Source organism: Planococcus citri, chromosome 2 (genome assembly GCF_950023065.1).
Source record: "Planococcus citri chromosome 2, ihPlaCitr1.1, whole genome shotgun sequence".
NCBI lineage: Eukaryota > Metazoa > Arthropoda > Insecta > Hemiptera > Pseudococcidae > Planococcus > Planococcus citri.
The window spans coordinates 45,607,748-45,622,190 of record NC_088678.1 but is presented as its reverse complement, the minus strand read 5'-3'; the positions used below and the strand labels follow the sequence as shown (position 1 = coordinate 45,622,190).

At 33.7% G+C, this 14,443-nt stretch overlaps 2 protein-coding genes across 2 annotated transcripts; both read right to left on the bottom strand.

The window, feature by feature from the left end:
- Positions 1-45: 45 nt before the first annotated feature.
- Positions 46-5,869, bottom strand: LKRSDH (lysine ketoglutarate reductase/saccharopine dehydrogenase). The gene is made up of 18 exons (XM_065350676.1): positions 5,549-5,869; positions 5,317-5,463; positions 5,061-5,237; positions 4,826-4,978; positions 4,595-4,722; positions 4,368-4,465; positions 3,719-3,846; positions 3,341-3,618; positions 3,054-3,225; positions 2,844-2,914; positions 2,632-2,762; positions 2,310-2,550; positions 1,556-1,805; positions 1,309-1,480; positions 1,131-1,225; positions 855-1,050; positions 585-761; positions 46-457 (listed from the first exon to the last, which is right to left on the bottom strand). The coding sequence occupies exons 1-18, from the start codon at positions 5,600-5,602 to the stop codon at positions 342-344; spliced, it is 2,784 nt and encodes a 927-aa protein (XP_065206748.1). The 5' UTR covers positions 5,603-5,869; the 3' UTR covers positions 46-341.
- Positions 5,870-6,421: 552 nt separating this feature from the next.
- Positions 6,422-14,293, bottom strand: LOC135836081 (lysine-specific demethylase 4A-like). The gene is made up of 17 exons (XM_065350675.1): positions 13,985-14,293; positions 13,627-13,777; positions 13,474-13,560; positions 13,179-13,397; positions 12,915-13,099; positions 12,692-12,842; positions 12,303-12,616; positions 11,995-12,227; positions 10,488-11,918; positions 10,291-10,415; positions 9,975-10,208; positions 9,169-9,318; positions 8,913-9,077; positions 8,682-8,834; positions 8,490-8,594; positions 7,975-8,152; positions 6,422-7,894 (listed from the first exon to the last, which is right to left on the bottom strand). The coding sequence occupies exons 2-17, from the start codon at positions 13,768-13,770 to the stop codon at positions 7,881-7,883; spliced, it is 3,888 nt and encodes a 1,295-aa protein (XP_065206747.1). The 5' UTR covers positions 13,771-13,777; positions 13,985-14,293; the 3' UTR covers positions 6,422-7,880.
- Positions 14,294-14,443: the final 150 nt, after the last annotated feature.

Sequence of the window (14,443 nt, the reverse complement as noted above, 5' to 3'; positions counted from 1 at the left end):
TTACCTACTCGTACATACCAATCAGAAGCAAAAAAAAAAAAAAACTTGAACAAATAAGCACCTTTATTGTAAGTAGGTACTTAATTAAATAGGTATTTTCAATTCTTAAAATTCAATTTTCCAAGACATAATACCACAGATTTTTTTCCTGAATGATTTCAAGAAAAAAAACTTGTAGAAAATTTAAAAATTTCAAGAGCTGTTTTAATTAATTGTCATTTTTAGTTCAATTTGATTTTGCTGCAAACTCATCAGTAATATATTCGTAAATCAAAACAGAAGTTATTACGGTAGGTATTATTCCATCATCGAGGCTTAATCATTCGGTCACCCTGGCTTAATTAAAAGTTTAATGTGTTTTCGATAGCTTTTAATCCTTCTAGTCGAAGTCGAGATAACATCGGTCTGTATATATCGGGTGTAAGAGGCAATACCATACCTTTTTGCTGTATTTCACCTGCGAATAAAACATTTAGGGACATTTTGAAAATATAAATGTAAACTTAAACCATATTCAAAGCACCCGTATAATGCCAGGATATCATACGAGTAGGTAATAGGTACATTGATATATTGTAATTTACCTTTTAATAACATATTTGTGGCGATTGCAGCGGGTAAACCTACAGTTCGAGCCATAGCTGTTTTACCTTCAGGTTGTCCATATTCAACTAATGTAATGTGTTTCATTTCTTTTCGACCGATGGGCCATGCAATTCCAATACTGTGATGTAAAATAATAACGTCTCTTTCCTCTTTAGCTATAAAATTTTCACATTTTTAGGTAGGTAGTAGGTACTTAGGTATTATTGGGATCCATTAAATTTATCATAAATTGAGATTTATAGTCGTACCCAATTTCAATTTTTTCTGCAAATGATTCGATAATGTATCCAGTGGAGTATTGCATTTTTCAATCAAGTCGTCTTCCAATAGGCCAAGTTCGTCAATACCATTAACCAAATATCCTACTCGATCAGCGACTTTTGTTTTCAAGTTTTCAAAAAATATATCGGAAGATGAGCTAATTAATGTGCAAATGAATTGTCTCTGCAAAAAAAAAATCCCATAAAGATTAATTCAAATTATATGTATATTGAATACTGCACAGTGAGAAATTTTTTACCTACCCAAGTAATTTCGGGTCCTTGTGGGTGAAGGGAAGGATGTGGATTAGGATCAATTAAACCTATTTCTTTCAAAGCTTTCATCATGTCAATAAATCCTATTTTGAAAAAAAAAAAAAAATGAGTACTGAATCAATCAAATTAACGCAGTTTTTTTAACGAAAAAAGACAATGTATTTACCGCGATATCTCAAAGATCCTCTGAAAATAGTTTGAACTTCGGCAGATATTCCATAAAGATCGGCGTATTTAACACTATCTCGGTTTGGAATTCCCTCCAGAGCGAAACCCGGTAAGAAGTCGAGACTTTCTACGTGATTCATTAGTTGTCCTCCGATGGGAATTTCAGTTATCTGTGTTGACCATCCAAATGATACAGAATAGGTGAATGAATTTTTCAATTTTGAAAACAAAATTATAATACCTACCTTCGATTCTCGTAAATATTTCGCGTATCCGGTAACATTTAATAAGACACTTTTTGGAGACCATGAAAATTTATATCTCAAAGGATTGCTAGAAAATTCCGGCGCTGGTAATCCTCCACAATAGGATACGAATGAATCGACTTTACCACCAGCTTCGTGGATACTATCGAAGCATTCCATGGCAAGGAGATGATCAATGCCAGGATCTAATCCAACTTCGTTCATAACTGTTATGTCTGCTTCAACAGCTCTGTAGGAAGATAAAGTGTTAGTAAAAGTCAAAAGACATTTCATCAGGAGGATAATATTTAGCATAGGAAGGTATCTGTTTCTTTGGGCTGATTAGTTTTCTTCTCTTTTCAGCAGATCTAACAAAACTTGAATCAGGGGTTGCCTAGATTTCAAAATCATTTACCTAAGTTTCCAACTTACTACATTACTCCTCACCTCACCCCAACAAATGACCTTTAAAATCTGACTTGACTATACCTATCTATTATTTAAAAAATATTGAAAATTGGTAAAAAAAAAAAAAAAAAATCTAAAAATAGTTTTTATAGAGATATTTTTACCAAAAAATATAATTTGTGGTGGTTTTCAACACTCGATCACTTTTTTTTCATGAGTTTGCCTAAATGATAACCCAAATTGAGAAAAATTTTAAAATAAAATTCAATGATTTTTTTTCAAAATTTTTCCACATTTTTTGACTACTGTCAGATTTTTAAAGTCGCTCTGATCTAAAATCACTTACCTATCATGTAATTTCATCATTTCATCGGTACAATATGACGCGGTAACCATGTTTACACCAAGTTCAATACACAAGTTGGCGATAAAAGGATGCAGCTGATAAGGTAATAATGAAACAACAACCTCGTTGTTTTTAATCAAAATTTTTAATTGTTCGGGATCTTTCATGACGTCCACTAAAACTGTATCAACGCCATCGTGATTATTCGATATATTTCTTAAATCTTCTTCAATCGATGAACCTACAAATAAACAATTTGAAAAACTATTACCTAGTCCAAATACTTTTTAAAAAAGATTGAAATTTTTTTCAAAAAACTAACAAACTGTAAGCTGCACTGCTTCGTCCCGATTCAAATACTCGACCAAGGGGCCAGATACGTAACCAGCACCGAGTACCAAAACTTTACGCATACTGCTGCTTGTAATTCCGCTTTTATGACGACTACGATTGCTTTTGCGAAAAAATTAAAAACAATGATTTCGAAAAACAATGTAAACAATAACACATTAGGTAATTAGGTAGGTAGCTTACCTATTTAGATTCCTCAATTCTTGAATATATTCGAAATTCGACGTAAGTTTACCGTTACTCGCGATAATAGCCTGTGTTAAGAACACATACAGGTTAATTTAACGCCTTATTATCTAATTTCAACTCGGATTAAAACCACCTAGGCTATCTAGTCGAATATTTGATAAAAACACGCATTAATAGGATGATATTCAGAAAACAAACACGTACTCCAAAAACAGAAGGTTTAAAATCATTTTCTTCGAGAGGTTTGGTCGCATCGGAGTTTAATATGTCGAGAGCATAAGGCATCATGAGATTACCAAAGAAATCCGTTGCTTCGGTGGGCAATTGAGTTGGCATGTTATCAATCGAACAAATCAATATGCCGTCTCCTTTGAAACTGAAACATATTTTATATTTAAGTCAATTCAATGTTCTATAACTCATACAAAAATACTTCAGCGCATGGATGGTGTATGTATTTTCGATTGCATCTGATAGGCATAGGTACCTACCTATTACAATCAGTTGTATGTCTTTCAGCATCGTATATATAAAATGGATTATCGATGGTGGTACACTCGTCCATGAATTCAATCGATCCTCCAGGATCAGCTGAAATATCACAAATTGCCAATAATCTGTGAGGTAACTTTGGGGCACCTTCAGAAGTAGGTAGCCATGGCATGTGAACAGGACGGAGCAAATTTTTCGCATCCGGAACAGTCAACAATTTTGGTGAACCGACAGCCCAATATATTCCATTAATGATTACTGACGCATAAGGTGCTATCTATAACATAAATTCATAGCTCAAAAGCTAGTTTTCTTTTTCCAATTTCGTATACTAGGTAGCCTATTGGAAAATTTCTGCAGACAGGTTACCTACTTACTTTTTTATTAAAACTTGATTTATAAAGATTAGGAAATTGTTCGTATTCTTCTTGGTTGTAGCCACCGCCATCAATGCGTTCGAGATAATGATGTCTCTGAACGACACAGCCGTACAATTTTGTTCGAGCTGAAAATCGTAAAATCAGCAATAAATATCCGTCGTTGAAAGTTTTTATTTCTGCATAAAAATAATGAATTCCGCATGTTTGCGATGTTGGCAAGTTGCAGTTCGTGTGTTCATAAAAAATAAGGAAGTAGTTTCAGTATTAAATTTCACAAGTTTGCGGTGGCAGATGTCGAAAATTATTATTTAAAAAATTACAAAAAATGTTTGAAAAAAAATAGGAAAATAGTCAGAAACTTGAAAAAAATGCGAAGAGGATATTTTTTTAAAATTTAATGCTTATTTTATTTTTGTTGAAAACCCAGATTTTTCATTTTCATATTTTTTAGCATAAAAAAAATTGGATTATAATCTTTTAATTTTGAAAAACCAACCCTAAAATCCGATTTTTTGAAAATGATTTTATTTAACGTCGCTTGACAACAAAATTATAAAATAATAAATTGACGAAAAATATTTACCTATTTAGCTGTTGAAAAAAATAAAGAAATTTAATTTAGAAAGTTGATGAGAATGATACTCACATCCGTGTTCAGCAACTTTTTGCAACATCTCAATCGGGACGTATTCGTGAGGAAGATCTTGAAAAAGTTCTTGGGCTCCTTGAGAAACATTTCCAGAACTGAAAAAAAATCACCAAATGATGAGAAATATTTAAATCATTTACCACTTTTTATTTAAATTCGAATATCTACGGAGATAAATATACCTACCTACTAAAATGTTACCTACAAAAAAATGTCATTCATACCCAGTAAATATAAAAGTCAAAGGACCGATTGATTTAGGCATCATTCCCAAAGCGATCTCATAACCAGTATCTCGAATAGCTTGCCTAGCCATCATCGAATTGCGATAATTATGCGCCGGACCTAAATGCTGCGATAAAAATCACGATAGGTAAGCATTTATTACAATAATTAACATCTAAGCAAATGTTAACCAATCATGAAAATTATTCAATTGTCACAAAAGTGCTTACCATAAAAGGTGTATGATGTCCCAGCGCCAACAGTCTCAAACCTAATCCATGGAGAATGTTCAACATCCCAGCAACTCCAGCGTATTTCCCGAATGCTACGACTCTCTGTCCATATTCATCGACTAATTTTTCGTAATCAATCAATCTTATGTTCTAAAAAAAAAACAATTTTTTTAATAAATTAATTCTAAAAATTCATGATCTCATCGAGTAATAAATCTTAGGCTATTGAAACCTTTTGCAAAATTGCATCCAACAATCCCATATTGCTTTCTTGGGCTTTTATCGTATGTGAAAACATACAATATGTTTTATCTGGTATTAATAATTCCATAGGAACTTGCTTTACACCGAAAATAACCGAAGCTTCAGAAATATCTTCTTGAATCACCGCTCCAGCATTTAAATAAGTCTATAAGATAGAATCACGAATGGAAATTTTGTCGTGGACTGCATGGATTCAGTCCAATATATTAAATTATATTATTCACTTGAACGGGATAGGCTCTTCTGTTAGATGGTTGCACGATCACTTTTACTCCTTTTTTCGTTAATTGATAAACATTGGAGGGTGCAAGTGGTGCACGTCTTTCCCATACTGATTGGTCTTCGCGCCTTATCGCTATAACTTTTCCAGTCTATAACAAAAGTCCATACCTAGATACTTATAAATATCAACATTGAATAGAAAAAAAAAATCATTAAGATAAAAAAACACCTTACGTGTTTATTTCGTCGACTAACGAATCCAAACGTATTTTTCATTTGGAGCCCCATGGTCCCTTATACCGATCAAATTCAAAACCATAAAAATTCACTAAACCTTCTTCATATTTTTCGTACACTTTTAATAAAAATGATTCAACAATGTAATAACATCACTGCTGTGGTTTACTTATTATAAATGAAGATCCGATTTAGATCCGAACACTATAAAGTAATTAGCGTTACACTATAGGTAGGTAACTATGATGGGTTAATTACCTACAATAGATATGCTGTTTGACCTTTAACACGAGTTTATCTAAATGGTTCATTTCCATAACGTACGATTGATGTTTATTCACCATCAAAAAGATGATCACGTGATTATTAGTGTTGAAATTAACAGAACGTGGTACATGAATGCAGTCAATGGAAGCAAATTTTGAAGAAAAAAAAACGTAAGATGAAGTACTCCAGACAGCTAATTAAAATTTTAAATAAATTTCATCATACTTTTTCAAAAATTAAAAAAAAAAACAATCGAGATTCACCACTGAACTTGACCTTATTCGTAAAATTTATACATAATTCCAAATGCGATGTAAGGTAACCGAAGCAATTAATAAATACGTTACTTGAATAAAGGGTGGCTTTATTTATTCTTTTGCTGATAGTGAGTTTTAAAATAACTTTTACAACCCCCTCAAACAAGTTTCATTTTAGAACAAATAAGAAACTATCGTAAATTCTGAGGAACGTAGGGTGGGGAAAGATTGGTTATTAAATTTTCCATTAATATTTTTTCGTTTTTGAGTTAGAAGCTTGACAGCATCATGTCAACTCCAATTGGAAAAAAATCTAACTTCTAAATTTCTACAATAAAACTAACAATTCAACTGAATAAATTTATTCTGATTACTAGTAAAATTCTTCACGCTATTCATAAATTACAGGAAGGGAAACATAATCTAGACCTTGCCTACAAGAGAAACAATATTCCAACTTAAAAAAAATTATAATACACGTACATGGCATTTTTTAAAAATAAGATTCGAATAGGGTTTTTCATTACCTACGTAATAAATATGGTATAATGCAAATTAACGAAACTTACTACATCAAAAAATACGTATAGTTAGTAATTTGCTAAGACGAAATTATTACAAAATACTGTTCATAAGTGAATTACATAAATTATAATTAAAACACGAAAAACACGAAACGAGAAAAATAATCTTTCTCAAATAAAAATTGCTTGCTTCTATAAATCCCCGACACCATTAAATCAAAAAATTCACATCCCAGTAAACTTCACACAATACGAACCACTTCATTCCATAAAACTTGAGAATAAAAAAAGAATGTGACAAAGAAAAACGAAAACAAAAAAATGAAAAAAATCAAGAACACAATGAAAGCATAATTACGTCAATATTAATTAAAAACCGAAAACAAAATTACTAAAATATAAAAAGTTATGCGAAGAGAAAATCCCTTAAGATAAGTGAAAAAAAAAGAAGAATATTATATCAATCAAAGGTGCGCAATCGAATCGAACATACGAATTATAAAATGACACGGTACTACTGGATTATAATTCTTCATTGTTTAAAATATCACGGAAACGAGAAACAAAATTTTAAAAATTGAACAAAACGATAGTTTAAAAATTATATTAAAGACTGGCCGACAGTAAGCTTTTGTAGTAAAGAAAAAATGGATAGTTTTCGAATTACTAGAGGAATGCTGAATTCGAAAATTTCATCCATTTTCACTCCATAACAAATTACTTAAATTTCAAGTAGAAAAATGCGAATTATTGTTTAAAAAAAACAACAACAAAAATCATTCAGGAGGAATAATATGCCAGTGGTCGCCAGCGAGTTTGAAAATATCGATTTTCAGAATCAATAAACAAAAAACAATGAAATTCATGAGTAAGGTATTAAATTACAACTTTGGATCAAAAAAAATATTTACCTTTTGGATACGTGTGGCATTAGGTCTGCGATGAGTGGAAATACTGCAAATTTATTCTAAAGATACACATTTTTATTGAAATAATCGCGATTAAAACAACATACGATTTACGTCACACGTCAACGCATTATTCAAAAATTGAGGTTGGCGCGAGGGTATTTTTTTCAACGACGAAATGAAAAACATAAAAACTAAAACTTACGAGATATATGACGCGTAAAATCGAATATCCGATTCAATTACGCGGGTAAACAATTAATTAATCAAACATATTATACACAGCCAACTGCACTTATTCGTATTTTTGTTACTATAGGAGATCTCATATATTACATTGGTAAACGATTTTTAAAACGATTATTCCTCCTGTTTAAGATTGGGTATCTGTAAAAAAAATAATCATATTGTTGCTTCACATCGACGTATAAATTCCGTAGAAAGATGATTTGATTCATAAATCATACCACTATTATCGTCGTCGTCGTCATCATCATCTAAGTTGATTATTTCGGATACTTCTTGGGATGTTTCCGGGGATACCACTTGGGTTACATCCGACGACCACGGTATTACCTCTTTAACGGTATCGGTTAAAATATAACCAACTGGTACAACTGCTTCCTCTCCGCTTTCGAATTTCACCTATTTGAAAACACAAAAATGAGATCATCAGAAAAGAGTTACAAAAAGCATGAGCAATGAGTAAAATTTGAGGAATTTTGAAAGCACTGCCGATTTAAAATTTTTCACAGTGATCATTTCAGATTTCTTAATTATTTCCAGAATAATATCAGCATCACTAAAAAGAAGTATGAACTACCATTTTTTTTTGAAATGAATAAATAAGTCAACGATTAGTTTTAAAATAAAATTTCAAATTATTCCAGTGAAAATTCAACGCCAGGCATTGCACAAGAATACGATTACGTTTATTTCTCTTCCTTCTACAAAATAAGAGTAATGTTCGACAGAATCATACCTTGCACGAAACAGTTTTCTCAATACTGCCGATTAAATTACCCACTCCGGCATTAGATACGACAACTACGTCATTAATATTCAGCTGCTGGCCATTTTCCGAAGCCTGTTCCAAAAAATATAAAATAAAATAAAAAATTGACAAGATAAAAATGTTAAAAACACAGGTCATTCCACCACATGAAAATCTTACTTTGATTTCATCTGGTTTAACATCGCATTTGATCGAACCATCGGAAAAACATACGGCCAAGAAATGTTGCCGATACTCTTGTAGAATACGACCGCGATAATATTTATTATTATCTCCTTTTTTGATCCATTTCAATTCCTCGAAATCATCGAGCTGAAAAATTTAGTAAATTATTAAATAATCGTTGCCATATTCCTAAAATAAACTACGTTCAGGAAACAAATATTCTACTTTTTTCGCATCATGTCGATGAATGCGACAAAAAGATACTAATTTCCTCTGCTCGAAGTTGAATCTGTAACCAGCCAAAACACCGCAGGATGCGTGGAACCATTTTTTACAATTTGCGTGGGTGCATTTGATACACGAACCCATACTCAATTTGCATATATGGCACTGTAAAAAAAAAAGTACGAGTTGCAGACTTACTTTTGCTCGAAACATATTCGTCATTTTGTAAAAGGAAGAGGCAATGTAATTAGCTTACTATTTTGGCAACTTTATATACGGTTTGAAAGGTACAATTAGGACGGTATGCGGCGGATTTACAACTGATTGCGTTACACAGAATGTGAACCCAATTACCATCTTTGAGTTTTTTCAACGGGCCACAACGAATCGAACATAGGACGCAATTCTGAAACACAGACGAAAGACATTGAACCAACCATCTTGACGCAAAAGACCTCTACAATATGTTGACACAGATGGCAGGAATTCATGAAAGAGAAATTCACATGCTTGGCATTAAATAATCTAGATATGGCTCAAGATTTAAGCTTAAAGAAGGCATGCGGTTTATCGTAACGTCATGGTTTATTTTTATTAGAACAGATGTGAAAAATGTCATTCTGTAATGGATAATTGATAGTTTTTATTTTACGATGAAAATACTGCACTATGATAACCACAAGATGTCTAAACGAACAGAAAAAATGCAGTATGCAGTAAAATCGTTAGAATCATTTTATCACCATTTATAATTCATTAAAAACTCGAAGAAATGGGAGAGCTGCATAAACGACGCATTTTATCAAAAAACCCCAGCTTTGGTCTAGTATCATCGATAATTTGAATCAAATGATTTTGACTAATGCTTTCCATGATTCTATACTCGTTATTCAAAAATAGTTTACAAACACGTCAGGTGTTCTATTTATAAACAAGTCACACAGAAAAAAAATTCTCGCCACCTTATCAAATACTTCCTTTCTTATCTTTTCGACGATAAAAATAAATGAAAAAATACCTAAATCGATTCGGGTCATGAACGTGAATTTATAGTAGACTTACTTTGGTAAGTTCATTTCCCTTGCATCTATCGCACAACCAATTCGACGGATTGGTTGTTTTCACACTGTAGCAGGTATCATGAACACATAAGGAACATTGACTACATTTTAATAAAGTGGCCAACTGCGGCTGGCTGAAAGTAAATTTGGAATAAAAAACGGCTAAACTTTGTTCTGGTAAATTATGATTAATTTTCGCGTGATGCTTCCACGTCGATATCAAAACGTTATCTTCCTGCGAATCAGACGAAAAAAAAATATATTAATTTTAACGAAATCAGGCCAATTGAAATTCCACTAAGTTATGTCGAACTTACAGATTTTGTAGTAAATACCGAGCATAGGGCGCAATACGGTTCTTTTCTACTGCAAAATAAATTCAACCCTACTTCCGTTTCGAAATTCATTTTTTTCTCGCCTCCGATGACAGCGTCTCTAATGACTGTAATAAGACAAATGATCAATAAGCAACAGTTCAACAAACGCATAATTGACTTAAAGCAAAAATACATACATTCTTTCCGTCTCAGTACAGGGAGGGAGGAAGTCGAACAGAGACCTGGCGGTCTGTAGGGAATTGGTTCACTTAAAAGAATCGTCTCTTCATCATCACCAGCAGCGCGAACATCGGAAGTAATTTCAATTCTTGAATCGGAATCATCACTTTGATTCGTAACACTTGCTAGATAATTCCTATTCTGCGATTTATTCCTCAAAATTTGCGAAGCACTAGACTGATCGACAGATTGTCTGTACGGCTGACTATGCACGATTTCAATGAAATTCGATCCTGTGTCGGTTGTGAACATTTTCTCCTTGATGGCTTTCAAATTATCAACATCTATGTTGATAACTTTATTATCCATTTTACTCTCCAACGTAATTTCTTGCTTTAACGGCGGTGGATAACGATTCCACGGTTCCGAAGACTCGACTTTCAAAACTGTAATTTGATCTTGCTTAGTGAGATGATCCAACGGCGTCGTTTCCAACTCTACTTCGTATTCTGGGGCACTTATACTGCTTAGAAATATATCATTGATGTTGTTAACCTTGTATTCGTCGTTGGACGAAATATTATTATTATAAACGGATAAATTGTCAGAAGCTTGAAGTGGATCTTCGGGGATATTTTGGTTACGAGTTAGTAAATCTTTCAATTTGCTTCCATTATCGGTTCGAATCTTTTTGCTTTTATGACAGGTATCTTTGTGTTTGTGTTTCTTATCTTTAGTTTTGGAAGTGTTATCTTTATGACTAGAAATGGGTTGCGATGAAATAGGGGCACCTTCCTGCGTAGCAGTATCCGAATTACTGTTTTTGGCGTAAAATTTCTGATAGAATGAGTTCATTTTCAAGATTTCTTTACTTCGCTCGCTATCAATGTTTCGGGCATCGTCAACGCTTTCGATTTCTTCCTTTACTTCGACTGATTCGTTATTCAAAGGGAACTGAGATTGCGAACACTGCCCGTCGGAGTCTTTCTCATCTTTTATCTCGAGCGGATCTGCCTTGCAGCATATTTCCGAAAAGGACTGCAAATTATTCATACATTCGTCTTCAATTTTGATAGGTGATTCATCGCTGGCATTCCATAAAACGATGTTGTTTGATTTCGGAGTTTCTTTCGCCTTGTTTTTCGCATTTCTCGGTCCGGACGTTTTACTTTTTTTCGATTTCTTCTTCTTGCGTTTCTTACTCGATAAACTGTATTCTTCGTCACTACTCGAATAATAATTGTTCTGAGGACTGGAATCTGCATCTTCATCAGGTTCAGTTTTTATGTTTTCTATATTTGCCGGAGCGTTGTACATGCCCTTTACTTCTGGATTACTCAAACAATCGACCAGTCGAACTATCGGCTTGGTTTTCAATTTCTTCTTACGTCTAGCTTTTTTACTTCCGTCAATGGCTCCGTCGTCAGCAATCGACGCTTGAGATGCATCTTCGGAAAAAATCAAAACGAACGATAAGAATCTATGTTTTTTACAACGATGCGGCATGTGAAGAAAAACACTCACCAATTTCTCCAGCTTTCACGTACAAATCTTCCAAAACTTCCAACATTTGCTCATCTGGTTCTTCTTCTGAAATTTCGATTGTATCAAAGTGCTCCATCAGAGCTCTCTTCACTTCATTAGGAACATCTATTGTACCAGTAGAACCCATTATACCCGACTTCAATACTTGTCTCTTCTCGGTTAGCGGAATTCGTTTTTTGTTCGCAGCGTAATCGACCGGTAATCCTGTGTTGCTGTTAAAATACAACAAACGTTTAGTAACATATTCGAGTGATACAATTAAAAGAATGAATCTAACCGGTACGAACTTTTTATTGCAAAGGATGTCGAGTTCTGAAGGCGCAGGGGCAGCAGAATGACGCGTAGGATCTTCGGGATGAGGTCCGATATCTAATCCGCGTAACCATAATTCGTACTTTTCTGGTTGAAATCGTTTAACGAACGTATCCATACTGATTTTCACCGTATCGTCGCGACAGCTACATTGAGTTGCCCTTTTACCATACTCGACCCATCTTTCAGTAGCGAAATTCGTCGATTCGGCGCAATTAAAACCATGATTAAACCCAGCGTGATATCCGTAAGGAAATGTAATCATGATTTCACCAGCTTCTTGAGTGATCTGTGAATGGAGAAGGTTTTTGAATAAATAAAGCATCTCATCAAAACTCTCAAGATTACAAAATCACACGCTTACTTTATTGAAAGGGATCGAATACTGTCGCAGAATATGAGGCGATATAATAAACATCTTGTGTCGTAAAAAGGCTGGGCATGATGTCGCGTACGGGAAGAATCCTTGCGCAAGTCGTTCTAATCTGCGTCCGTGCTCCGGTGGAATGGCGTACCTGTTGAGAAACAAACCGTATTAGTGACTAAAATTCAAATCAAATGACAATCGAAGCAATGCAAGTAATCACCAAGTCTTCGGTGCTCCGAAATGTAAGTAATTAATCGAGTACAAATCCATATCTTCGGTGTGCCACGCAAAACTTGTTTTCCACATACCGAAGTACAGATATGCGGTATTTACACCTTCGATACTGATACCATAATCTTCATTAACGTAGTCTAGAATGGTTCCAAGACGATTTATATTCCAAACCTGCAAAACAGAGAACAAATGGTTTTACCGTAGTAACGCAAACATAAAAAATTCGAAAAATTCGCGAAAACAAACATACATCACAATCGGGATCGGTAATAGAGCCAGATACATCTGCGCCGTAGATCGGAGCTGCGTAAGTTATGTTTTTCCAATATTTCCTTTCCAAGTCTTCGTACTTGAAAAAACTAGGAGTCGCGTAGTCTTTACTTTCGGCCATCTGTTTGTACTCCTGAACTGTCATCGCATTTTTCAGAATATTTATTTGTTGATAAAAGCCTTGTTTACCGGTAACAACCTAGTTATAATTCAAAATAGATTAAATGTAACAACCATTAACAAAATTTACATAGCACAATTCTAATTAATCATACTTGACATATCGGAGCTGGGATCGTAACTTTTATGTCCTCTACATTATAACCAGCTTTTCTGGGCACCCATTCTTTCGGAGGTATGATCTAAACAAGCACAAATTTGATAATAAATGACCGCAGAATATCTCTAAGTACAAAATTCAAACGTACTTTAGCAAGACCAGCTTTATGTGCTCCTTTAGATTCGATATAGGCGATATATTTTGAAAAATCTTTGAATTCTTCGTACGTAGGATGAAATACCATAATCTTCGGGGTGCCATTGGCTGAATTGTTATCATCTGTGGTACCCATTTTTAATCTGTAACAGTTCCATGAAAAGCACTCACAATATAGCTTCAATTAAAATTTCGTGACTACAAAAATACGGTCAAGCAACAATAAACACGAATCAATACGAGTCTGTACAGTGGATTTTACATTTCACAAAACAGCCTCAATTGATCTCTTGAAATAAATACATAAGATTTCTTATAATAACCGCATATTATTAGTGAAAAGAGCATACCAATCAAGGATCATTTATTTGAAAATAAGAAACTCTTCTTCGAGTACGTTTTCAATAGTTTTCAGAGGAAAACTTCATAACATTTGTATCGAGTTCTTCACAAAATGAAAACACAGTATACACGGCGAATTACTTAATTAAAATCGAACGTTCGTTACTAATGACGAACACAGCAGTTTTCAAAACGCATAATGATGATATAAAATTCACAACCGGCGACAAAGTTTAAAAGTTATATGACATATATCGTCATTCAGGTTAATATAGAAAGGTTTGTTGTGTGCAAACCAAAGTTGACGCCATTATCGAATGTTTTACTTCAGCGTATACATTAGAATAGAAAATAACACCACATGTGTATCCTACACACTCACACAAGCAAACTAAAATGTGAAGATCAAACAAGAAGCATGGATCTAAACTGAAAGTTGGATAATTACAACAGACATCATCGATCGA